Below are 27,558 nucleotides of genomic sequence, written 5' to 3' on the forward strand. Positions count from 1 at the left end.
ACAAGGAAGAAACCTGAAAAGAAGAAAGTAGATTTCTTTGAAATGTGGTGTTGGAGGACAGTTTTATGGATACCGTGGACTGCCAAAATGACAAATAAGTGGGTTCTACATCAAATCAAGCCTGAATTGCCCCTAGAAGCTAAAATGACTAAACTGAGGCTATTGTACTTTGGACACATTATGAGAAGCCAAGACTCACTGGAAAAGACAATAACGCTAGGAAAAGTCAAAGGCAGCAGGAAAAGAGGAAGACCCAATATGAGATGGATTGACTCCATAAAGGAAGTTAAGTATTTTTATCTAATGATCACTCATTCCCTCTCATCTATTTCTTTCCATTGTTCATTGTCCAACATAAGAGTATTCTTTAAAAAAATGACCTGTGTTAAATAAGTGGTAACTTAATTCCCATGGAGAATGTGTCCACAATGCTGGGTACCCAAGGTTGGATAGAAAGAATATATATATATATATATATATATATATATATATATATATATATATATATATATATATATATATATATATATATATATATATATATAAATAAATAAATACTGAAAATATAATTTATTTGAAGTGCTATGTAAAGGTTAAAAATATTTAAAAACATTAAAATAGCACAATGGCATTTCCTAGGGTTGATATCTGTAACCACATACCAGACGCATTTCTTTCTACCCAACCTTGGGTACCCAGCTTCTGTTTTCAGGTTGGGTTTTATTCCCCTTTTTTCTTCCACGAATGTGTCCACAATACCTCTGTGAACCTTTGTAAGACTTCCCTGTTTAAGCTAGCACCCAGTAAGCCATGTCGAGAGAATTTTCATATAGTCTTGTCGCCCCCACACACAAAAATGTTAATCCACTGTCCAACCAGATCCAATGACAGGATAAAAATGAATCTGAGTAAATAGAGCATTCCTTATCCTTTATCCCTTAGAAGCTCCTTGATCCATTGATCTTGAGCAGCGTGATTTTAAATCTAATGTATGAGGGATATAAGGACTGAAATAAATCTTGCCACTGACAATGTAGCCTTGGGCTCCCGTCACTTAAAAAAAGGCATTATGTCAGACACAGAGGCATTAGATTTATATGGTAAAAGGGGAGAGATACCGTATAACGTCATCTAAGTTCCTCATAAAACCGGCATTGTAAAAGGGCATGAGCTAATGAATCAATAATGAATCAATAAAGCCAGAAGAGCAAGGACAGGTCCTGTCTGGGTATAGTATATTCAAATTTCTGCCTTGCATAACCATAGAGAGGTTAGCATTCAGTCTAGCTAAACAGAAGGCTCTAGAAAGACGAGGAGTTGTTAAATAATAAGTATAAACAGGCAAACTGTGTGGTGGTGATATTCTGAAACACTGAGATGAACAAACGTGGTGAGCACGAAAAGTAGGGCTGTTACAATCATGCTCTTTAATGAACTTTTTTAATTTTGGCCAAAGCTTCAGTAAATAGAAACAAAGCTTAGTAAATAAGTAAACATTTTTTCAGCTCTCTTAAAGTGACCATATTTCAGTGATACAGTGTATGATCTGCAAGAATGAGATCGTGGAAAGGAAGACTGAAATGGATCTGAAGTTAAAGAGTTGGGGGGAAAAACCTTTGTCTCCCAGAGTGAACTCCAATACATTCCCCTGGGCAAAAAAAGGGGGGGTTGGGGGGGGTTAGAGAAAGATTTGTATTGTCCAACCTGTAATCATCACTACAAAAGAAAAACCAAGGAAAATAAAAGCAAACAAACAACCGTCAATTGCTTTGAAACCATGGAACAGGAGCTGCTTTTCCCCACCTCCCTCTTTCATAAAAGGAGGGCAATAAGGATGCGAGGATCATTTTGCCCCAACCAGTTGGAATTTGGGTAGGAAAATGCATGCCCCACCCACCAACTGGCAATTGCCGTCTGGGGTTTCCCCAGCCTCTCACCTTCCTTTAAGCACTGGTGGATGAGCAAGTCACTTTGGGTCCAAGCAGGAATTGGGGGGTACTTTCTGGCTGGATTTTGAAAAGCCCTTTTATCTTGCTTCACGTTGCTATACCATGAGACAATTAATTTTAAAAGGCCTGGTTGTAGGACTGGCTGGGCCCTAACTAATGAAATAGCTCATCAATAGGGTTGCCAACCTCCAGGTGGTAGCTGGAGATCTCCCTCTATTACAACTGATCTTTAGGTGACAGAGATCAGTTCCCCTGGAGAAAATGGCCACTTTGGCAATTGGACTCTGGCATTGAAGTCCAAACACCTCCCAAAACCCGACCTCAGGCTTCACCCCAGAAATCTCCAGGTATTTCCCAACCCAGAGCTGGCAACCCTACTCATCAATATGGTCCATACCGCCCTGATGCTGATAATTCCAGTAATATATTTGAAAGAAGGTGTCAAAGGTTTAGTCTTTCTTCACACCAGTACTAAGACTATTGCCTATAGATCAGTATGTCTGATCAGTATTCCTTTTTAATTTCACTGAATGTGTACACAAATTATAGAATCACCACTTTGAGCTTTGCTTGCTTCAGGGAATGAATCCCTGAACATCCAACTATTCGAGATTTGAATAAAAGCTTCTTTCCAGGCAAAGCCTTTATTACTATTGCTCTGTCCCGAGGTACAGAGTATCAAATGGATGGACAATTTCTTCAAAAATTGCACATAGCACACAAAGGTATTGCAAGAAGGGAAAGAATGTGGGCTAGTGGAAGAAATCTACAAAGAAACCAAATCTTGTCAACCCACACAAACCGAGATGCCAACTGCACTTCTCCTATCCGGCCCTGCTTTCTGTTACATCCTTTGAAGAGAAGTGTTCCTCTTGGCTTACTGCCCCATGTTTATGGAGCAGGTTGCAGGAGAAGTTTAGCAGGGAACTGTCTGAAACAGTTGAATTCTCTAATCTGTTCTGCAAAAGGCTCTGCTGTTGTCTGGGTTGAATCAAAATTTGTTTGTATTGTGATGGCCAGATGTTAGCATCTGTGTTTGTGTGCTTTTTGATTGTCTAAATACTGTATTGTTTAAATTGGTGTGTCTGTCAGTATATTGGGATGTAGGTCAACTTGAGCCTCTTTGGAGAGATAAAGAAAGAAAGAAAGAAAGAAAGAAAGAAAGAAAGAAAGAAAGAAAGAAAGAAAGAAAGAAAGAAAGAAAGAAAGAAAGAAAGAAAGAAAGAAAGAACATCCCCAGCTGTATTTTTTATAATACCCATGCTTATGTACAGTAGCTTGCTACCATATGCTAAATGAGGATCAGCTTCTGGCATAGATGCAAATATGAGAGGAAAGGAGGGGAATGGAACAACATTTTAGCACATCAAGTTTTTCAATGCTATAAACTTTAATCTAATTTGGATAGATGACTTTAAATCATTTTTGTTAAACATATTCCAGTGTGGGTTCCAAGACATGAACTGTGTGTGTGTGTGTGTGTGTATAAAGTGCTATCAAGTCACAGCCAAATTATGGTGACCCCATAAGGTTTTGAAGGCAAGAGACTAACAGAGGTGGTTTGCCATTGCCTTCCTCTGCATAGTGCCTCTGGAATTCCTTGTTGGTCTCCCATCCACACATTAACCATGGCCAACCATGTTTAGCTTCTGACAGGATCGGGCTAGCCTGGACCATCCAGGTCAAAGCTGGAACAGCTCCCTACTTAAAAAAGATTTAAGAATGACCATATTTGTTTTTCTGTGGGCGATGGATCACTACCCTTCTTTTTATGTTTCAGGAAAATAGATCTGATTCTCTGGAACAACAACCAAGACCAAGAAAAACAATTTCCAGACCTTGAAACAGGAGGTGATCAGTCCTTCAAAATGATTTTAAAATGAACAATGTTTCAAAATATCAAGTTTTTCAGTGCAGTGAATGCTGTGTCATTTGGACAGATTACTTTGGATCATTTTAGTTAAAACATTTCAGTATGGGTTCCATGAAATCAACAGGACCCTGAGAGTGCTACAGAACCTTTATCTTCATTGGCTCAAGCAACCTGACCTTATTTTCTGTCTGAACTTCTAACTATTTTCTTTGCTTTTCCATTGCAGAGGTAATAGGAGAATCTCCAGAAGAAGTAATGCCCATCCAAAGCACAATAACATACTTTCTACTTGTAGGTTTTCCTGAAGTCCAGGGGGTACAACATTTACACTTTTGTGTTATTTTTCATAACATACCTTGTGGCTGTGATGGGCAATCTTATCATCATCACCCTAATAGCTGTCAGCCATCACCTCCATACTCCAATGTATTTCTTTGTCTTAAATCTGTCTGTTGTTGACCTTGGATACATCTCAGTCACCGTCCCCAAAGCAATGGCCAACTTCTTAATGAAAACAAAGTGCATTTTGTATTCACATTGAGTTGCCCAGATATTTGTTCTCTTTGGAGCATCTGAACTCTCTCCTGACGGTTATGGCCTACGATCGCTATGCTGCCATTTGTCACCCACTGCATTATGAAGCTGTCATGAACAGAGGGGCCTGCATCCAAATGGCAGGTTTTGCATGGACATCTGGCATTCTAGCCGCAACTTTACATACAGGAGCCACATTTGCAGGCCCGTTCTGCTCGAACATCATCAACCAGTTCTTCTGTGAAATCCCACAACTGCTGAAGCTCACCTGCTCTGACATGTATCTCCTTGAAGTTGGGGTTCTTATCCTAACTTGTTGCTTATGTTTTACCTGCTTCCTTTTCATCATCATTTCTTACATCCAGATCTTCAAAGCAGTGATGAGAATCCCATCTGCACAGGGAAGACAAAAGGCCTTCTCTACCTGCCTGCCCCACATCACTGTGCTTTCCGTGTTCTATTTCTTTGGTGTCTTTGCCTACTTCCGACCAATCAACAGGGCTCCATCAACGATGGATCTGGTGGCTGGTGTAGCTTATTACGTTGTGCCACCATTCATGAACCCTTTAGTATATAGCATGAGAAACAAAGATATCAAAGGAGCTCTGTGGAAACTGATTAACTAGAGGTAGTTTTCAATTTAACATGTGGTTTTATGGAAATTTTCAAAGTGTAAATACAATTCATGGGAAATAAAAGAATGGAAATAAAACTGGCTAAATTCTGGAAATGGGGTTGGATTCAGCTTGCTTTTCGATTGGTGAAAAGGGGCAGAGGGGTTCCATTTGAGCACCCAAACAGGCTATGCTATGATCATTTGTGGACAAAAGCCATGTGTGGTGGGAACTCTAGTAAGGAGGAGAATTGGGTGAGATTGTGTAAAAACTGGCTGTTTAGGCTTTTTTTTAGTAACATCAAAAAACCTTTTTTTAAAAGAAAGTTGATTAAAATGCCTCATTGTATTAAAATATTGCAAGAAGTCGAACATTTCAACATATTAATTAATTTTGTATAATTGTTTTTTGGGGGGGTCTAGTAAAGTGTGGTGGCTAGCATTTGATCAGAAACAGGCAGTGGAACCATCGGCATGTATATCCAATACAATGCCAGTATCTCTCATAATGAAATTGTAAGCTTGTGTCTATGTCAATCATGAAAGCAGAGAAACCAGACCATCCACAGGCAAGAAAAAGGTTCCTGTACCTTTGGGGACAGTCCAGGTTAGGCAGAAAAAGAAAATTAACTAAAGGGGAAGGAGGACACCCAAAAATGTCCCAGAGAGGAGTGAATATTCTCTATAAGATAAGGAATATTGAAAGCTGTTGGGGGTTGAAGAAGAGTTGGTTTTTATATGCCGGTTTTCTCTATCTTTTAAGGAGAATCAAACCGACTTACAGTCTCCTTCCCTTCCTCTCCCCACAACAGACACCTTGTGAGGTAGGTGAGGCTGAGAGAGCTCAAAAAGAACTCTTAACCACTACACCACGCTGATAAAGGGGAAACAGCGATAGATGGGGAAAATGACTTGCCCAAATCTCTGACAGTTTATAGACTTTTGGAGGAGAAGATGTAAATGTCTTGTGGGAGGGCAGAGGACCCAATATTTTCTCCCCACCATTTCACACGTCCTCCTTGCAATTTCTCTAATACAGATGTATATTCATCGTGACAATCATTTTGTAATGTAACTCTGTCCCTTTTTCAAAACTGACTCCATAATATAAAATGCGATTTTTTCTGTGCATTCCTGTTATGAAAATGCTGGCCTTGGATAAACAAGAGTGCTATATTGCAGGGGAGAGATTAGGGTTGCTAGGTGGGGGGTTTCAGTGGGCAATTGCCTGCCAATCCACCCGGCTGTGAAACTCAAAAGTAACGTAATCATGCCATGTGCATCCTCGCATGCCATCGCCCCAGCCCTGCCCCCTAAAACCTCCCGCCAATGGAGAGGATGGGACCTGGAAACCTTAGGACAGAAAGGAATGTCAGGCTTCAATGCAAAGATGTGGGAATGAAGATATTTTCTATTTAAGATTCCATAGCAAAATTATTTGTAAAAAATGTTGTGGCCTTTTAAATATGTATTTCTAATAAATATTTCTTTGGAGGAATTGTCATGTGTAGCCAGAAACATGGTGCATGGGTGTGTCTGACTTCCTTTGTGCCTTCCCTAGGTGGCACTTGTGTTATACAGGCTATTGTATAAGGTTGCCAACATACAGGTAAGGCCTGGAGATCTCCCACTATTACAATTGACCCACAGACTATAGAGATCAGTTCCCCTGGAGAAAATGGCTGCTTTGGAGGGTGAAGTCTATGCCATTATACCCTGCTAAGGTCTCTCCCCAAACTCTGCCTTCCCCAGGCTCCCCCCTTCCCAAATTTCTAGGTATTTCTAGGTAGAAATGGCAACCCAACTTCAACAACATGACAATTCCGTACAAACAAAATGAATTAAAGTTTTTTTTGCAACAGACACTTGCTGGTGCGAGAGGGAGGAGGGGTGATTTCCCATTCTTCCCCTCCCCATTGCATCCTCTGCCAGGCCATGTGCCTGTTTGTCATATGGAGGAGAATCATATGAGACTGACCTTAAAAGTTGGCTGGAACCAACCCACTGTTTCTTACAAAACTGTTCTGAGTCAATAATAACAGTGGAGACCTTGAATCATAGAGAACAGAGTTTTTGGAGGAATGTGCTAGAGCATCTTTGTCACTTTCAGGATCAACCCAGAAGTGATGTTAATTGTCCCCCTTCAGCTGGCCTGAAGGGAGATGGGCAGCCCCCTTAACTGACAGGACCTCTGTCTTTGATGGGTTCGATTTAAGTGGTTCTGTTTCAACCATCTAGCCATAGCTTCCAGACACCAGGCCAGATGTTCTGGGACTGTGTCAGGCCCGCTGGCCATCAACAGATATAGCTCGGTGTTATCTGCATACTGATGGTAACCCAGTCCAAAACTCCTAACTAGCTGGGTGAGGGGACACAAGTAGATGTTAAAGAGCATTGGCGAGAGGATCGCCCCTTGTGGAATTCCACACATCCAAAGGTACCATGTCGAGACCCTGTTCCCCAATGCCGCCCTCTGTCCCTGACCCTACAGAAATGAGATCAGCCATTGAAGGATTGTCCCACGTTCTCCAATGTCGCCAAGGTGGAAGGTCAACAAATCATGGTTGACCATGTCAAACACTGCTGAAGGATCTAACAACAACAGCAGCGCAGACCCACCCCAATCCAGACGTCTGAGAAGATCATCTGTAGACTGGAATTAAATTGTAATTTCAAGAGATCTCCAGGCCCCACCTGGAGGTTAACAACCCTATCTAGCCTCCATAGGCTTTTCTTTTCTCCATCAACCACAGCAGCCAGAACATTGTCTTGCTAGGGTGATAGGAATCTGCTCCCTGCTGGAATGCATTGCATTTGCTCACCTGTGATTAAGCAAAGTTATTCCTGGTTTATCGTATTTTGTCAACTAGAGGTAAGACTGCGCACTTTAAAAATTATCATTTTCATTTCATTCCTTATTTTTGGGAAGGGCATGATGATTATTTGCTTTCTATTATGTACACAAGTTCTACAGTTTTTATGTGCAAGTATGTGAGATTTATATGCCCAAATATGTAACCCATATATTTAATGTAAACCTGCTGCTAGTAGTATTGAAAATGTGAACATGTTACAGGAAAAATATGGTTGAGATCATAAAAACGTCCAATCAGCACAAAGATAACATAACTTTAAAACAGAGATTCAAGTTTGAAACTGCAGGAATGTGAGTTTCAAAAGGTTGGATCCAGACAATGATTTTTTTCAATCTTGTCCAATTCCCTTCCTTACTATAGCTCCCATCCCATGTGGCTTTTGTCTATGCATGTCCCTTTATCCCTGGCATTGTTTTTTTGTGTGGTCAAAGGGAATCCCCTTTTTTCACCAGCAGCAGAAAAGCAGGTTCGATCCAACCCCAAATCACCCCTTGCCAATAGAAGATGTAGGTTGTAGATCATGATTTGGCCGAAATATTATGTTTAACACTTGGAATGTATCTGTAACTTTATCTTTGTCATATGTATAAACCTGCATGGAAAACATGCTGTTAATCACTATTTTAAACTTTGGTATTTTTAGCTAAACTTGTACAGAGATGCAATGTGACCACTTGAGGATCAATTAATTTCTAAAAAGAGTCTGCAAAACCCTTTGGAAGCTGCTGGTTAACTGTGCTTCGTTGTACTAATTGGAAAGCATCATTATCCAAAGCATTCACATGAACATGTCTAATTTTCTTTCCATCTCTCTTCAGAGAGATAATTAAATGTGAATGTGACTGAAATGATCTAAAGTTTTAAAGAGTGGCAATAATGATAACATTACAGAGTTCAACTTCAAGTTAATGCCAACATTGTTCTAATCCTAGCTCTGATGGTATTACTTAATAAATGAGCCAGAAAGAATCATCTTTTTTTCTTCTCCTCATTTCCTAGGAGATTAATTAAGAGAGCTCACAGAAAGCAATAATTTCTCTTTGATTCATTAGTCCAATATCTTTTCCAAAAAGAATAGGGCATTTTTGCAGTTCGTTTGTGTGTTTTACTTTGCGTGTTTTGTTAATAAAGTACACTATATTAAAAATACTTCACACAGGACAAGGGTGAATTAATTTCAAATAATCTTTTAAAATTAAAACATTGTCTAGTCCTCTTTTTGCAGCCAAAAGGGAAGCAGATGGATGACCACTGATTTGATATTCATATAACTGAAGCATCTCCATCTGCCCACCCCCAATGGCAACATTGTTCAGATTGTTTCGATCCTTTACAACCTGTTCTCAGGTCTGGTTATGGGACTGAAACGGTCTTGGCCACCCTGGTGGATGACCTGCTGTGGGAGATGGATAGAGGGAGTGCAGCTCTATTGACTTTCCTAAACCTTTCAGTGGTTTTCAATGTAGGGTTGCCAGGCCATGCATGGTAGCCAATGGGACATTCAGGGGCAGGGGCAGGAGGGCTGTTTAACCTTGTGTGCACCACTATGTCACTTGCAAGGAAAACCCAGAAGTGATATATGGGAGCTCTAGGGATCACCTGAAACTCTATGGTAAAACCATAGAGTGACAAAGCCTAAATCAGAATTTTAAAAATCCCTGCTGTCACTCTAAGCAGCAGCGGGTGGTAGAACATGGGTACAAGGGATCACTACCCTGACCAAGGGACTGGCAAGATTTATTCAGTTTTTCCCTGGACGTGATGTACTGGCGCACATAACCCTGGCCTTAAAAAAAATTCTCCCACTGCCACTTGGAGCAGCTGTGGGAAAGGATGGCTGTCGGCTGGAGGCCTCCTGCCATAGTGGGAGACCTTGCAGCCCCATTTTAATACCACTGACCAGAATATCCTTCTTGACCACCTTTGTGGATTGGGTCTTGGAGGTACCACTTTGCAGTGGTTCCAGTCCTACCTAGGGTTGCCAACCTCCAGGAACTAGCTGGAGATCTCCTGCTATTACAACATATGTAGATATGTCAGATATGTAGAAAGTAGATTTTTTTTCCAGTGGAGAGAGCTATAGATCACAGAGGTTGGTATGACTGGAAAACAGGAAAAGGGTCATGAAGTACAAGTTGGGAAATGTAGTTCCTTTCCTAGAAGAGTGCTGATGTAAAGGCATTGCTAGAATCAAGTCTTCTGGAGGAGCAGTGAGATAGGCTGATAATAGTTACTACAATTTATATATCACTTGTCATTACATAAAGAAATTTATAAATGCATATTTCATCCCTAGTTCAACACAGTGAAAGAGACTGATTTATGAAATGGTAGGCTGAGCACCCAGTGGGTTTCATGGCAAGGAAAAGGCTTCCTGTAAGTAGGGTTCCCAATTGCCTGGTAATGGCGGGCAATTGCCCACCAATTGGTTTGGCTGTCCGCTGAGACTCAGCTGGTCGCCGAACAGCAGCAGGCAGGAGGAAGGGAGTGGGAATGATGGGCAGCCCCTGCATGATGACATAACTTCCCGTTTATGTGGAAACGCCGATGTCGCACTTGCAGAGGGTAAGGGAGCCTTTTACTTGCTCTGAAACTTATGCAGTGGCATCACTGTATTTTAATCATAATTGATTATAGTACAGTGATGTCACAACATCAGTTCATTTTCGGGTATTTCAGGAGTGTCTATTTAATTAATCTGAGGAAGGAAGTGTTGACTCTAACAAGCTTATACCCTGGGAAACATTTTTTTGGAGTCTACCACTCTCCTTCATCCCTGTCCAATACTATAGCAGAAATATCAGTCATATAGTTGAGCTAGAACACTTTTGTTCACTATCTTTTAGATGCCAGAATTATACTGATGTGCTCCTCTGTCTCAGAAGGGTCTCTCTGCTGTACAAATGGCAGAAGCCTTGGGTGCAGTTCCAAACCGTTCTGTGTTCCTGCATAGTGGACATTAAATACATATTGTTTCCTTCAGTAGAAACCCAGTCTCCTCCCGTCTTTACCTCTCCTGCTAATTCCTTGGTACATGAGTTCTGCAGCAGTATCCAAGCAGAGTGATCCATCGGGGTATCTGTGTCAACCCTTATTCAGAAACCATTCTATTGATCACAATGATGACCATCTTGCAGGCTGTAACTAGGGGGGTGGGCAAGGAGGGTAGCCGCTGCCCCTGTGGCATGTAGAGAGGGTGGCAGAACTGCCTCTCTTGTAGGCACCTCGGTGCCAGGTAGGAGAGGCACTTCTTCCACCCTCTCTGCATGCCACAGGGGCGGTGGCTGCCCTCCTCGCCGCCCCCCAAGTAACAGCCCTGCCGTCTTGCGTGAGGCATAGAAGCACTTGCCATTCATCTTTCAAAAATAGAAGAAACAGTATAGCAGAGGGAAAAGTGTTTCAACTTCAGATGATAGTTAAGTGAGGTGAACTCTTGGGAATAAGTTGCTAAACACAAAATATAAAAGGATCTCTTTCTTATTGACACAGCCATTTTGGTATTGGTAAGATAGAAATTAGGAGCGCCCAAGGTAGCGAGTCCCACAACAAGATCTAAGGAAGGACTTGGGTGAAAGGACGTATGTATTAAACCAGCTGGAGAAGAAATTGAATCAGACATTATCAAAGTTCTTATACATTTTATAGTATCGTGTTTATAGTGCTGGTTTCTTTTGCTCTGAATCACAGCTTCCCAAACTCTCTTCTATCGTGAATTCTGTGTTTATAATTCATGCTGCTCATCAATCTGACCATATGAGCATAGGGAACAAAGACCCGGTATTTGCAAACTCAGATATAGTCTCAGCAGAAATTGACCCAGGAGATCCCAAGATGAAATGAAGAAAATAGAACTACTTGGAATACTGCCTTCTCCAAGGTATTCCATAATGTTTCACATTGGACAATCATTAAGTGTGTGTGTTTCTGTGTATATAATTATTGCAGAACAGTGTTACTCCTTCCCATCAACTTTAAACTTTTACTTTACTATCTGAAATTATTGCATTGAGCACAAATCCAAAGTTACAGCAGAAACTTTAAGTATAGAATAAGAGTGTAGATCAGTGCTTAGGAAAGTATCCTTTGACTCAGTTTCCATGTATAGATCATTATGTATGCACAATGTCTATGCACGAATAAGCTGCTGACACGTTGAGTCATTTCATGAGGTTAGATATAGTTTTGGATCAAGTGGCCAGCATCTGTAAGCATGGAATCTGTACAAGCTTAGGTCAGTGCAATTTAATATGAGGAGGTTGTGTTTGAGGACAGCGGGTGAGAGACTTAGTTCCCTCTCCATTTTGTAACTGGTGAAGAAGGTCTGATTTTCTCCACATTCACTTCAATACAGGGCTGCCCTGCGGACTGAGGTGGTAAAACAAGGAAGCCAGATGAGTTGTTAATTGATATTACTAGAATAAAATGGTTTCTGTAATATATCCTACAGGAAGACTGAAGCTGGGTATTGAGGGCACAATGCCAAATCTGACCTCCACATCTGACTTCCTGCTCTTGGAATTCTCTGACATCTGAGAACTACAGATCTTACACTTCTTTGTGTTCTTCACAATATACTTGATTGTAGTGACTGGAAATCTTCTTATCATCCTTGCTATAGCCCTGGATCATCATCTGCACACCCCCATGTACTTCTTTCTCATAAACATGGCCATTCTGGATCTTGGCTCAGTTTCTGTCATGGTACCCAAAGCGATGGCCAGTTCCCTCCTGAACAGCAGGTCAATTTCTTATTCAGGATGTGTAGCTCAAGTTTTCTTCCTCTTCCTATTCGTAGGGGCAAATGTTTGCATCCTAACAGTAATGGCACATGATCGGTATGTGGCCATCTGCAATCCATTGCAATATGAGGCAATTATGCACAGAGGAGCCTGCATTAAGATGGCGGTCGGTGCATGGACGGCTGGTACACTTAACAGTATGTTACATGCTGGAGGAACCTTTGCCATCACTCTCTGCTCCAACATGATCGATCAGTTCTTCTGTGAAGTACCACAGATTCTAAAAGTCTCTTGTTCTGACATGTATCTAGTTGAAGTTGGTATGATTATGTTTAGCTGTTTCCTTGCAGCAGGATGCTTCACCTTCATCATTGTCACCTATATGCAGATTTTTAGAGCAGTGCTCAGAATCCCTTTTGTGCATGGTCAGAAAAAGGCCCTCTCCACTTGCCTTCCCCACCTCATTGTGGTGTCTTTGTTTATATTTACTGCCATCTTTGCCTATGTGAGGCCTCGCAGTTACTCTTCCTCTGACCTGAATGTTCTTTTTGCAATAATTTATGCTATAGTCCCTCCCATGCTCAATCCATTCATCTATAGCATGAGAAACAAAGAAATCAAGACTGCATTGTTGAAGCTCTCTGATTTGGAGCATATTTCTAAAGGAATTGCAAGGAGAGCTTTTTTACAAAAATGGGATTGAATAACCTTCTGCAAATAATTTCTTTTTGTGTGTGTGCCCCAGTTATATAGCTCACTTGGAAGATTAGGTTGAATTCTTTGAAGCACTTCAGAAGGTGCTATCAGAAGTAGAAGTTTTTGGTTTCCCCTTCTGCCTAGCATGCTCTTTTGAGGGTTGAAAATGTGATGTTGAGTGTTGGGATCTATCCCAAATGGGATCTATCCCAAACAGGTAACTGCAGTGAGGAGGAGGAAGACTTCAGAAACACCGCTCCTAGCTATGGTGCCATTGGGGCTTTTGTCTCTCTTGGAAGAAGAAGAAGAAGAGTTGGTTTTTATATGCCGACTTTCTCTACCACTTAAGACAGAATCAAACTGGCTTACAATCACCTTCCCTTCCCCTCCCAACAGACACCCTGTGAGGTAGGTGAGGCTGAGAAAGCATGATTTGCCCAAGGTCACCCATCTGGCTTTGTGTGTAGGAGTGGAGAAACAAATCCAGTTCACCAGATTAGCCTCCACCGCTCATGTGGAGGAGTGGGGAATCAAACCCAGTTCTCCATATCAGACTCCACTGTTCCAAACCACTGCTCTTAACCACTACACCACGCTGGCTACCTTCTTGGGCTGGCAAAAACCAGTAGTAAGTCTATCCTAATAATTCAATTTATGACACAGATAGTTATTTCACCCTTGTAGCGTGTTCAAAATTGTTAGTGCATATTTTCCTTGGTTTGCTATTTTGCAGTCTTTACTCTGCCATCAAGTTCACTGGATGACCTTGATCCAGTCATTCTTTCTCAGCTTAACCTATGTCACAGGATTATTGAGAGGGTAAAGTGGAAGAGGGGAAAAAAGTGTACACAGCCTGAGCTTCCTGGACCAAAGACAGGATAGAAATATACTAAATAATGTAATGGAAATCAATAATGCTTTAGTATTGGTGTTAAAATAAAGATTTTCTCAATAAATGATTCTGACTTTTATACACATTCTCTCTCTCTCTCTCTCTCTCTCTCTCTCTCTCTCTCTCTCTCTCTCTCTCTCTCTCTCTCTCTCTCTCTCTCTCTCTCTCTCACTCACTCACTCAGTCACTCACACATACACACGGAGTCCTCATTCAAACCCCAAGAAGAGAAATCACAGGAATGTACAGGTGATGAGGCACGCCGCCATTTTGAGTGTCATCTCCAATTTATCTCTCAAAACTATTTCTGAGCTTCATTGTTGAAACTAGTGTTGAGTTACACCATTTGTCCAATATCTTAAGTGAAAAACAGTTGTTGTTTCAAATTAAACAGAAATGTATAGCTTTGTAAAGGAATTATACTGATTTAACATATTCCATGTGCATATGATAGGAAGAAAATAGATTCCTTTGAAATGTGGTGTTGGAGGAGAGTGTTACGGATTCCGTGGACTGCCAAAAAAACAAATCAGTGGGTTCTGGATCAAATCAAGCCTGAACTGACTCTAGAAGCTAAAATGACTCAACTGAGGCTGTCGTATTTTGGTCACGTCATGAGACGACAAGAGTCACTGGAAAAGACAGTCATGTTAGGAAAAGTTGAGGGCAGCAGGAAAAGAGGAAGACCCAACAAGAGATGGATTGACTCAATAAAGGAAGCCACGGCCTTCAGTTTGCAGGATCTCAACAGGGCTGTCAAAGATAGGACATTTTGGAGGAATTTCATTCATAGGGTCGCCATGAGTCGGAAGTGACTTGACGGCACTTAACACACACACACATATGCAAAAAGGGAGAGCTGAATCTACAGAAAAATAACATTTTGCCACATGGCAAAGTGTGTTTTCAAGCTTTAGAAGTCTTAGTATTGATGATGACTTCTCACTCAACAAACTAACAAAAAGGGTCGGAAATGTGTTACCAATAAATATGGGGAATTTGGCTTGGAGTACAAATATACTGGGGAGGGAAGGTGGCATGGTATAGCTCGATGTTGTCAAATCTCTGAGGATAAGCCAGGTGAGTACTTAGACTGGAGACCACCAAGGAAGGCTGTGCAGAGGAAGGCAATGGTGAAACACCTCCTCTTCTCACTTGCCTTGAAAGCCCCTTGCTGGGGTCGTCATATCAGCTGCGACTTGAAGGCACTGTACACACTCACACACAAATGAACCCCATGCAATATGCAATATGTTTTTTTAAGGTGGTTTGAGTGTTAAAAGAACAATTAGGGGATAGTTGCTAACTCAGTTGTACTAGTTTGGCACAATGCAAACATAAATGTCTCTAGAACCTTTTCATCTTTGAATATTGTCACATCTACAGTAGTAAACAATGTCACTTCAGTACAGCCACATAAATGATTGGGTTTTTTTAATTTTAAAAAGGACATAAAAACTACCTGGGAAGTGTATATCACTGAGCGAGAGTGGTGTAGTGGTTAAGAGCGGTGGTTTGGAGTGGTGGAGTCTGATCTGGAGAACTGGGTTCGATTCCCCACTCCTCCAGATGAGTGGCAGACACTAATCTGGTGAACTGGATTTGTTTCCCCACTCCTACACACAAAGCCAGCTGGGTGACCTTGGGCTAGTCACACTCTCTCAGCCCCACCAACCTCAAAGGGTGTCTGTTGTGGGGAGGGGGAGGGAAGGTGATTGTAAGCCAGTTTGATTCTGTCTTAAGTGGTAGAGAAAGTCGGCATATAAAAACCAAGTGTTCTTCTTCTTCTCCTAGTTTTTTTTTTACCCCATGACTTTATTTATCCAGCGAACCACTTTTAAGTGCTGTGGAGCAATAAAGTCCTTCTTGACAACCTGGGAAATATTTGCCTCACCAGAGAAGTATATGTTTGTGACACAGAAAAATAATCCAAGGTAGAAACACGGACATTATTATTGTTAGATGCCAGCGTGGTGTAGTGGTTAAGAGTGGTGGTTTGGAGCAGCAGACTCTAATCTGGTGAACTGGGTTGGTTTCCCAACTCCTACACATAAAGCCAGCTGGGTGACCTTGGGCTAATCACAGTTGTCTTAAAGCTCTCTCAGCCCAACCTACCTGAGAGGGTGTGTATTGTGGGGAGGGGAAGGGAAGATCATTGTAAACCAGATTGATTCTTCCTTAAGTGGTAGAGAAAGTCGGCATATAAAAACCAACTTGTTGTCTTCTTCCTTTAACCTACGCAAACTAAACCTATGGTTATTTAGTTTCGTATCATTGGCTAGTTCCTCACTATAAATTACTGCATTACCATTGTACACATTGAATAATTTTAGCCACCAGTAATTCAGCATAATGAATTGGATCCAGGAAACAGCCAGCAGAAAATGCTTGCAGATGGAGTTCTTTGCCACATTCTTCACCTCAAGCAATCCTTTCTTATTGGTCATCCACCCACCACACACTATTAGCCATGCATGTTGAGGGGGCTGTACCGAGGAGGAGGGAGGGAGGAATTGCTCGTCTTCCCTCTGACATCTGCAGAGCTGCACCAGCAGAAGAGAGAAGTGGATGTAATTGCTTCCCTTTCCTTCTCCTCAAGGGCCACAAACCATTGAGGTCATTAGTTTACATGGACCCTACAGCCCTAGGAATCAACTTTCCTGCATTGGAAGAAAATGCTATGCAGATGTGTGTTACCCTTCCCAACATTTCCGTACAAAATCCAAATATTATCCTATAAACGAGAGAGACCAAAGAACTTTTATTCTGCTCATGTGATTCATGTCATTTCTTCAGTTTTTTTCCATGACTGCATACACACATTTTTGCACATCCTAGAATATTGATCCTATGTCATTTAGCAGCTGGATTTAGTCATAATGGAAGAAATCTAATGTAGTAATAGGTGTGGATTTTTCTCTCATGACCTGGATCTTATTCCATGTAATGAGACACAGACGTACTGTATTAATTATCAAGTTAGGTTTGTTACAAAACAGAAGAAACAATATAGCAGAGGGGAAAGGGTTTCAGGTTAAGTGAGCTGAACTCTTGGGAATAAGTTGCCAAGCACAGAATATAAATGGATATCATTCACTGTCCTTCAGTGTTACTCCTCTGAAGATGCTGTCACAGCTGCTGGCGAAACGTCAGGAAAGAAAATACCAAGACCACGGTTACACAGCCAGGATAACCTACAAGAACCAATGATCTCATTCTCATTTGCACAGTTTTTTTTTGGTATTGGTTAGACAGAAATTAGGAGCACAGATGGTAGCAATTCTTACAGCAAGATCTAAGGAATGACTTGGATGAAAGGACATATGCATTTAAGCAGTAGGAGAAGAAATTGAATCTGACGTTTTCAATGTTCTTATACATCTTATTGTATCATGTGTTTGTAGTGCTGGTGTCTTTTGCTATGTTATCACACTCTCTTCTGTCCTGAATTTTAAGATGCAACCCTTAGCCAGAATCTGAAAGATGCAGGCAAAACACACAGGAAGAGTGAGGCGACCTCTGAGGGTCAGGAAAGGCATGCATAATCAAAAGGAAGCCCTGAAGCAGTCGACGGGGTGACTGCAGGGAAACATCCCTGCATAGAAGGCCCTGGTTCCCTCTCCATTTCGCCAGTAATGAAGAATGTCTGGTTTTCTCCACTTTCAATTCAATACAGGGCTGCCTTGGAGACTGAGATGGTAAAGCAAGAAAGTCAGACAAATTGTTAATTGACATTACTAGAATAAAATGGCTTCTGTAATATATCCTACAGGAAGACTAAAGCTGGATATTGAGGGCTCAATGCCCAACCTAACCTCCACATCTGACTTCCTACTCTTGGAATTCTCTGATATTCGAGAACTTCAGTTCTTACACTTCTTTGCATTCCTCACAGTATACTTGATAGCAGTGACTGGCAATCTCCTTATCATCCTTGCTATAGCCCTGGATCATCATCTGCACACCCCCATGTACTTCTTTCTCATGAACCTGGCCATTCTGGATCTTGGCTCAGTTTCTGTCATGGTACCCAAAGCCATGGCCAATTCTCTCCTGAACAGCAGGTCAATTTCTTATTCAGGATGTGTAGCTCAAGTTTTCTTCCTCTTCTTCCTTGGAGCATCAGATGTTGCCATCTTAACAATAATGGCACAAGATCGGTATGTGGCTATCTGCAATCCATTGCAATATGAGACAATTATGCACAGAGGAGCCTGCATTCACATGGCAATCAGTGCATGGATGGCTGGTATACTCAATGGTATATTAAACACAGGAGTAACTTTTGCCATCACTTTCTGCTCCAACATGATAGATCAGTTCTTCTGTGAAGTACCACAGATTCTAAAACTCTCCTGTTCTGACATGTATCTAGTTGAAGTTGGTATGCTTATGTTTAGCTGTTTCCTTGCAGCAGGATGCTTTGTGTTCATCATTGTCACCTATATGCAGATATTTAGAGCAGTGCTCAGAATCCCTTCTGTGCATGGTCAGAAAAAGGCCTTATCCACTTGCCTTCCCCACCTCTTTGTGGTGTCTTTGTTTATATTTAGTGCTGTCTTTGCCTATGTGAGGCCTCGCCGTTATTCTTCCTCTGACCTGAATGTTCTTTTTGCAATAATTTATGCTATAGTCCCTCCCATGCTCAATCCATTCATCTATAGCATGAGAAACAAAGAAATCAAGAGTGCATTGTTGAGGCTCTCTGATTTGGGGCATATGTCTAAATTAATTGTAAGCAAAGCTTTTCTACAGAAAGTGAAGGAGTAATCTGCAAATAATTTCTTCCTTTTTTGTGCCTTGGTTATGTTGGGATGTTTCAGCATTGCATTAGTACATCCTCCTCTCTCCTGGAGGGAGAGAGCAAAGCATTCTGGGAGGTTTTGTTGTCAGTTGGAACGCTGCTGTTTTCCTGTTACGTTGACTTGTTAAAGTATCTCTCAGACTATCTGTCAGCTCTCTGTTTTACTATACTAATAGCTCATTCCTGAGGCCACAGGCTCTGCACTACAGCGGGGAGATGCACAGCAATGGCACAGCCAGGAGGCTTCCTAAGGGGCTTGTTGGCAGCATGTGCTGCCACAGAAAATAGTAGCGAAAAAGAAGGGAGAAGGTGAGTTGCAGGGTGGCAGTGGCACTGGGCTGCCACGATGCAGCCCGAGCCCAAAAGGGCCATCAGAAGATTGGGGGCAGGGTCTGGGAGGATGGGTGTGGGGCCAGGGCAGGAGAGGAAGGCTAGATGTCTGGGGGGGACCACAAGTTGTTTCGGCAAGAAAGACAACTGCGGCGGAAATATGGAGCACTGTCTAGCCAGAATCGCCCCCACCACGAGTCACCGCCCCAACCTTCGGTCACATCCAAGCACCACACCTTCCCTTATCATAACTGCCAGTGTCCCTCCCAAGGAATCACCAGGAGCAATCTTCCAGTCCCGCCTGTGTCTCCTGTTCTCTGGGGCGACCCTGGGCCACCTGCGAGTGGTCCACCTGCTGCCAGCTCTGGACTTGTGGGCGGCTCTCCGGTGGTCGCACCGTCGTCAGGGCCGCAGGTACAGGGGGTGCATCAGCACCCTCTGGCTCTTGCACAGCAAGGGCCTGGACTGCTTCCGCCTAGACAGTCATCCACATGATCCACATTATCTGTGAGGAGGTGGCCAGTGATCTCCAGGCTCTATTCTAGGTGTTGAGGCTTTCACAAGGAATGGGATCCATCCTGAACAGATAACTTCAGTGAGGAGGAGGAAGACTTCAGAAACACCACTCCTAGCTATAGTGCCATTGGGACTTCTGCCTCTCTTGGAAGACTTCTTGTGCTGGCAAAAACAAGTAGTAAGTTGAATCTAATAATTCCATTTATGACAAAGATAGTTATCTCACCCTTCTAGCGTGTTCAAAATTGTTCTTCTATATTTTCCTTGGTTTGCTATTCGGCAATCTTTACTCTGCCATCAAATACAGTGGATGACCTGGGCCAGGCACACTTTCTCAACTTAACCTACAACATAGGGTTGTTGAGAGGATAAAGTGGAGAAGGGAAAACACAATGTACACAGCCTGAGCTTTCTGGACCAAGGGCAGGATGGAAATGTACTAAACAATGTAATACAAATCAATAAAGATTTACTATTGGTGGTAAAATATTGGTAAAATATTGATTTTCTTAATAAATGTCTTCAACTTTTATACACATGCATGTGCGCGTGCACACATGCACGCACACACACATAGTCCTCTGACAAACCCCAAGAAGAGTAATCACAGGAATGGGTGGGAGTCGGGCGAGGACGGGGCTAGCCCCGCCCTGAAGGTATTTAAGGGGGAGCGGGGCCCACCCCCAGCTCACTCCGTCTTTTGTTTTGACCCTTCTGTGCATGGTCAGAAAAAGGCCTTATCCACTTGCCTTCCCCACCTCACTGTGGTGTCCTTGCTTGTATTTAGTGGCATCTTTGCCTATCTGAGGCCTCGCAGTTACTCTTCCTCTGACCTGAATGACCTTTTTGCAGTAATTTATACTATAGTCCCTCCCTTGCTCAATCCATTCATCTATACCATGACAAACAAAGAAATCAAGACTGCCTTGTTGAAGCTCTCTGATTTGGGGCATATTTCTAAATTAATGGCAAGCAAAGCTTTTCTACAAAAATGGGATTGAATAACCTTCTATAAATAATTTCTTTCTTTTTCTGTGCCTCACATATAGCCCACAAGTAAGGCTAGGTTGAATTCTTTGGATCACTTCAGAAGGTGCTGTCAGAGGTAGAAGTTTTTGGTTTCCCCTTTTTCTTGGCATGCACTTTTGACAGTTGAAAATATGATACTAAGTATTGGTGCTTTCATAAGGAATGGGATCTCTCCTGAACAGGTAACTGCAGTGAGGAGGAAAAAGGCTTCAGAAACACCCCTCCTAACTATGGTGCCACTGGGGCTTCTGCCTCTCTTGGAAGACGTCTTCCAAAAACAAGTAGTAATTCGAATCTAATAATTCAATTTATGACACCAATAGTTATTTCACCCTTGTAGCACGTTGAAAATTGTTAGTCCATATTTTCCTTGGTTTGCTGTTTTGCCATCTTTACTCTGCCATCAGGTACACTGGATGACTTTGGGCCAGTCACTCTTTCTCAACTTAACCTACTCACAGGGTTGTTGAGAGGATAAAGAGGAGAAGGAAAAAAAAAACAATATACAGAGCCTGAGCTTTCTGGGCCATATGGCAGGATAGAAATGTACTAAACAATAATGCTTTACTATTGGTGGTAAAATAAAGATTTTCTCAATAAACGACTCCGACTTTTATACACATACGCAAACACACGCACGGACACACACACACAGTCCTCTGTCAAACACCAAGAAGAGAAATCACAGGAATGTACAGGTGACGAGGCGTGCGGCCATTTAACTTGTCAGCTCCAGTTTCTCTCTCACTGCTACTTCTGAGCTTCATTGTTAACATTAGTGTTGAGTTACATCATTTGTCCAATATCTTAGGTGGAAAATAGTTGTTTCAAATTAAACAGAAATATATAGCTTTGTAAAGGAATCATACTGGTGTATGGTATGCCATATGCAAAAAGGGAGAGGTGAATCTACACAAAAGAAACATTTTGCCTCATGGCAAAGTGTCTTTTCAAGCTCTGGGAGTCTTAGTATTGTGAATCATGATGACTTCTCACACAACAAACAAACAAAAATTGTCAATCATGTGTTACCATTAAATATGGGGAATTTGGCTTGGGGTACAAATATATCAGGAAGGGAAGGTGGCATGGTATAGCCTGATCTTGTCAAATCTCAGAAGGTAAATTGGATGAGTACTTGGATTGGAGACTATCAAGGAAGGTTGTGCAGAAGAAGGCAATAACAAACCACCTCTGCTTCTCACTTGCCTTGAAAGCCGCTTGCTGGGGTGGCCAAATCAGCTACGACTTGAAGGGGCTTCCCTACAGTTCTGACATATGTCACTTGTTGTCTGACCCTTTCCTGAGGCATCAGTGGATGGGGAGATAAGTTGGATCCATGCACTGGAGGCTCAGCAGCCTGCATACTTGTTGTGGTACTCTCAGTATTCAGCATCATCCCTTGTACTCATAAGCTGAGTAAAGAGAAAGGGTGTCGTTGAACATCTCTAAGCACAGGCTGACTGTATCTGCAAAGAAAAGCAAGGTGTGGTGAGAATACCAAGTAGGGCTGTCAATTCAGTTCGGCCCGAACTGAAAATCAGCCGAATTTCCCCTGATTCGGTGGTTTTTAGTTTGGGACGAACCGAACTCAAAAATGGAGGGCAACCGGGGGAGCCGAATTCAGCGAGTTTGGGAGTTCGCGAATAAATTCGGCAAATTTGGGGCCGTCAGTAAGCAGCATTCTCCTCCCCCGGCCAATCGGTGGGCAAGCTGGGTCTTCTTCTGGCCAATCAGTCAGGATTGAGTACTGGAGGAATCAGCTGATATGCGGCCCGGCCAGGGAGAGAGAGAGAGCGAAATCCTCATGTGTGTGTGTGGGGGGTGCTTGTGCACATTTGCTCCTTTCTGTGGCTGCAAGGGGCATATTTTTTGGGGTACAGACACAAAACTTTCACTGGAGCTTCAGATGAAGCTTCTTAAGGTACCCCCCAAGTTTTGTAAACATTGGGTCAGGGGGTCCGGAGATATGGGCTCCCCTCCTTTTTCTTTCCATGGCTGCAGGGGGCGCATTTTTGGGGGTACAGATCCCAAACTTTGAGCGGAGTTTCAGACCAGTGTTCTTAAGATACCCCCCAAGTTTTGTAAACATTGGGTCAGGGGGTCTCGAGATATGGGCTCTCCCCCTTTTCCCTCCCCCCTTTTTCCATTTATGTGGCTGCAGGGGGCGCTTTTTTGGGGATATAGCCCCCAAACTTTTAGCATAGCTTCAGTGAATTATTCTTAAGATACTACCCAAGTTTTGTAAAGATGGGTTCAGTGGGGGCAGAAATATCGCCTCCCCCCCTTTTCTCTTTCCATGGCTGCAGGGGGCGCATTTTTGGGGGGTGCAGATCCCAAACTTTGAGCGGAGTTTCAGACCAGTGTTCTTAAGATACCCCCCAAGTTTTGTGAACATTGGGTCAGGGGGTCCCGAGATATGGGCTTTCCCCTTTCCCCTTTTCCCTATTGGGATGAATGGATCAGATCCTGTGCATCTTCTCCAGAGCAAAACGTTCCGAGCCTAATTGGAATCATCTTGGATTACAAGTCCTCTCTTCAGCCCCTCTTGATGGAACAGAAGACAGCCACAGTAAGACCCCTTTGGGGGCTTTAATCTATAATTTTTCTCCTGTGTATGTGTGTGTGTGGGGGGGAAAGCAGAGTCTGTGTGTGTGTGGGGAGGGAGCAGTTTCTGTGGGTGGGGGGGAAGCCAAAGGGGGCTTTCGTCGGTTCTGCCTGGGGTGTGTGTTCCCCTCGAGTCTCTCGCTCCCTGGTTTGAGGGGGGAGGTTTCAGTTGTGTGTTGCAAAGGTATTGTTTAACAAGGTTGTGTTTGCAGTTGTTTTGCTAATTTCTCCGCTGTTGTCGGGGCTGGGAGCTTTGTGCGTGGGCGGCAAGCTCTGCTGAGAGATGCACATTAAGGGTGGGGGGGACCCCTTTCAGGGCCCATATCTCAGCCCCCCCCTGACCCAATCTTAACAAAACTTGGGGAGTCATTCAATAAACGTCCTTTGAAGCTCTGCCAAAAGTTTGGGACCTCTAACCCCAAAAATGCCCCCCCAGAGCCGCGGAAAGGCGCAATTGTGTTTTTAATGGCTTTATTCGGCCGAATTTTTTTCCGAACTTTGAATTCCCGCCGAATTGAACGGATCCGAAGTGGGGGAGTTTGGACTTCGGCACGTACCAAACCCACAAGGGCCAAATTCGGCCGAATCCAAACTGTACCGAATTTTTTTTTTGACAGCCCTAATACCAAGGCAAGCTTGGAACCAGAGTTATCTGCCTACCCAACTATATAAACTCTAGGAAACCTTACAGAAGGTCAACCAATTTTTTTTAAATTATATACACTTCACCTTAAAAATGTAAGAAATGTAAGCCTAACCCCAAAACTGTTGTGGGATCTTTCTTTGGGGTGTGTGCTGGCACAATCGAAGAACTCCAATACCATGACCGTCTTGAGTGAGACACAGAAGTACAGTATTTGCCATTCATCTTCTCTTTTCAACTGATCTCCAGCCAAGAGATCAGTTCACCTGGGGAAAATGGTCGCTTTGACACTTGGACTCTATGGCATTGAAGTCCTTCCCCTCTGCAAACCCCACCTTCCTCTGACAAATCTGACAAAATAGTTGGTGTGTGCTTTAAATTTATTAAAGGAGTCACTGATAGGATGGAGAAACTTTTGAAAAAACATAACCTACAAACAGTGTTTAAACCCACCAAGAAAATACAACAAATGCTACGATCAGCAAAAGACAAAAGAGACCCCCTCACCTCTGCAGGAGTATATCGTATACCTTGCAGCTGTGGAGAAGTTTACATCGGGACCACAAAACGCAGCATACAAACAAGGATAAAAGAACATGAAAGATACTGCAGACTTGGCCAACCTGAGAAATCAGCAGTGGCTGAATATGGACTGACACAAACAGGACACAGGGTCTTATTCCAAGACACTGAAAGACTGGAAAATTCTACCAACTATTTTGTCAGATTGCACAGAGAAGCCATTGAAATTCATAAACATCAGCACAACTTTAACAGAAAAGAGGAGAGTTTAAGAATGAATAAGGCTTGGCTTCCTGCCCTGAAAAACCTCCAGACAAAGACAACATTCAACAATAGCCATACAGATTAGCTTTGGATTACACACATTAACAGATCACTTCAGGATACAATGGTTCCATATTAACATACCATACCCTCATTAGCACATTATCTTGATACTTACAGGACAATACTTTTGCAGGACAATACTCAGCTCAAACCCAACCCCTTTCTGACTATATATTACTCTTCCTACACCCTTGACACTGAGAGACACTGTCCTTCAGTGTTACTACTCTGAAGATGCCTGCCACAGTTGCTGGCGAAACGTCAGGAAAGAAAATTCCAAGACCACGGTTACACAGCCCGGATAACCTACAAGAACCAATTCCTATTACAATTTTTGAATGGAACTTTATTATTGGAGTTGAAGAGTGTTTGTAAGTGATTTGGGGCTTATGGGGGCTGTTATGGAGAAGTTTAATCCTATCTTCAGAATATATATATCAGAATATATATATATGGATGAACAGATTCTATTTATTCAGGATAGAAGAAGACAACAGTGCTCCAAAGCACCCTGGGATAGCCATCTTTAATTTCAAAAATGTAGAGCACATTCCTGAGGAGGGGAGTCATTTGGAGGTGGCATGATCCCGCCCCAGCGTAAGTGACTACTTATCACTGTATAAAGGGCAGTTCCACTGCCATGGGTGGCATTCACATTGCCACCTGGGTGCTACGGATCTGTGCGGGGTTCCCCCACTGGCGCAGCCTTTCCAGGAACTAAATCCCAGAAGAGAATGGCATTGGCATGGGAGGGGGTGGTCCTGGGAGTTCCAAATGGCAGAGCTGACTTTAGTCAGCTTCCTAGCCCCTTCCAGCCCAGGAATGCCCCTTCCACTGCTATAACACCTTTTTGGGTATTGCAGCCCCCCAGTTTCAATGAGGGCATTTCCCCCATTTTTGCCTTTTTTTATTTTTAGAAAAGGTTTTTTTTTTAATTCTCTGGGGCAGCCAGGAAGCCTCTGAGGGGGCTCATGAATACGCTGCTCCCAGCCACCATGGATCCACCCCCTCCTCAGGAATGATCTGGTAGTGTCCTAATTTCACATGTTCTCTTCCTTTTTTTCAAATGCTTTGTTAGGACACTGTAAGGAGGAATCTAATTAGTATACAGACAATAATTTGGAATACACTGATTTGAAAGATATGAATTAGATTCTGAGTGTCAAGTAATCAGTATCCGAGTAATCAGACTTGATTTCAGAAATTAATTGCACATCGAACCACCACAAGGTGCATATATCTGGGTCCCTGTATGTCACCCTTCCTAATATTTCCATACAAAATCCTAATATTTTCCTGTAAATGAGAGAAAATAAAGAGCTTTTATTCTGTTCATGTTATTCATATCATTTCTTCAAGTTTTTTTGCTAACCTCATACACACCTTCTTTGAACATCCTAGCATATTGATCCTATGTCATTTAGCAGCTGGATTTAGTCGTAATGGAAGAAATCTGATGTAGTAATAGGTGTGGGTGTTTTTCTCAAGACTTTGATCTTATTTCATGTACTGAGACACAGACATGCGGTATTAATTATCAAGGTAGGTGTGTTACAAAAGCAGAAGAAACAATATAGCAGAGGGGAAAGAGTTTCAGCCTCAGATTATAGTTAAGTGAGCTGAACTCTTGGGAATAAGTTGCCAAGCACATCATATAAATGGATCTCTTTCTCATTTACAAAGCCTTTTTAGTATTGGTGAGATAGAAATTAGGAGCTCCCATGGTAGCAAGTCCCACAACAAGGAAGGACGTATGTATTTAAGCAACTGGAGAAGAAATTGAATCTGACATTACCTTCTTATACATGTTCTTGTATCATGCGTTTGTAGGGCTGGTGTCACAGCATCCCGACCTCTCTTCTATCCTGAATTTTGTTTTTTTTTTATAATTAATGCTGCTCATCAATCTGACCACATGAGCATATGGAGTGAAAACCCAGTATTTGCCAACTCAAAGACACTCAACAGAAATTGACACAGGAGCTCCCAAGATGAAACAAAGAAAATAGAACTACTTGGAATACTGCCTCCTCCAAGGTATTCAATAATTTAAAATATTAGACAATCAGTAAGTGTGTGTGTTTGTGTGTATAGAATTTTTGCAGAAAAGTGTTAAAGTTACTCCTTCTCATCAAGTTTAACCTTTTACTTTACTATTTGATATTGTTGCATTGAGCACAAATCTAAAAGTTACAGTGGAATATTTAAGTATAAGGTAAGAGTGTGGATCAGTGTTCAGGGCAGTATCCTCTGTCTCCGTTTCCATGTATAGATCATCCTTTACACATAATGTCAATGCGTGTATAAGCTGCAGACACGTTTAATCATTTTGTGAAGTTAGATATAGTTTCCGATCAAGTGGCCAGAATCTATAAGCATGGAATTTGTACAAGCTTAGTTCAATGCAGGTTAATAGGGGGCAGTGTTTGAGGAGGACAGTAGGTGAGAGATCTAGATCCCTCTCCACTTTTTCAATGATGAAGAATGTCTGATATTCTCCACTCAGTTAAATACATGGCTGCAAGGAAGCCAGTTTAATTGTTAATTGATATTACTAGAATAAAATTGTGTCTGTAATATATCCTACAGGCAGACTGTGCAGCTTGAT

At 42.2% G+C, this 27,558-nt stretch overlaps 1 protein-coding gene and 2 pseudogenes across 1 annotated transcript; all 3 read left to right on the plus strand.

The window, feature by feature from the left end:
• The first annotated feature begins 4,415 nt into the window (after nucleotides 1-4,415).
• LOC130490605 (olfactory receptor 14A2-like) lies at nucleotides 4,416-4,933 on the plus strand (annotated as a pseudogene).
• A 7,376-nt stretch (nucleotides 4,934-12,309) lies between these two features.
• Nucleotides 12,310-13,287, plus strand: LOC130490606 (olfactory receptor 14A16-like; annotated as a pseudogene).
• Nucleotides 13,288-17,949: 4,662 nt separating this feature from the next.
• LOC130490607 (olfactory receptor 14J1-like) lies at nucleotides 17,950-18,942 on the plus strand. Its single transcript, XM_056864424.1, has one exon. It carries the CDS (start codon nucleotides 17,974-17,976, stop codon nucleotides 18,940-18,942), a length of 969 nt encoding a protein of 322 aa, XP_056720402.1. The 5' UTR covers nucleotides 17,950-17,973.
• The last annotated feature ends 8,616 nt before the right edge of the window (nucleotides 18,943-27,558 follow it).

Source organism: Euleptes europaea, chromosome 18 (genome assembly GCF_029931775.1).
Source record: "Euleptes europaea isolate rEulEur1 chromosome 18, rEulEur1.hap1, whole genome shotgun sequence".
Classification (NCBI taxonomy): domain Eukaryota; kingdom Metazoa; phylum Chordata; class Lepidosauria; order Squamata; family Sphaerodactylidae; genus Euleptes; species Euleptes europaea.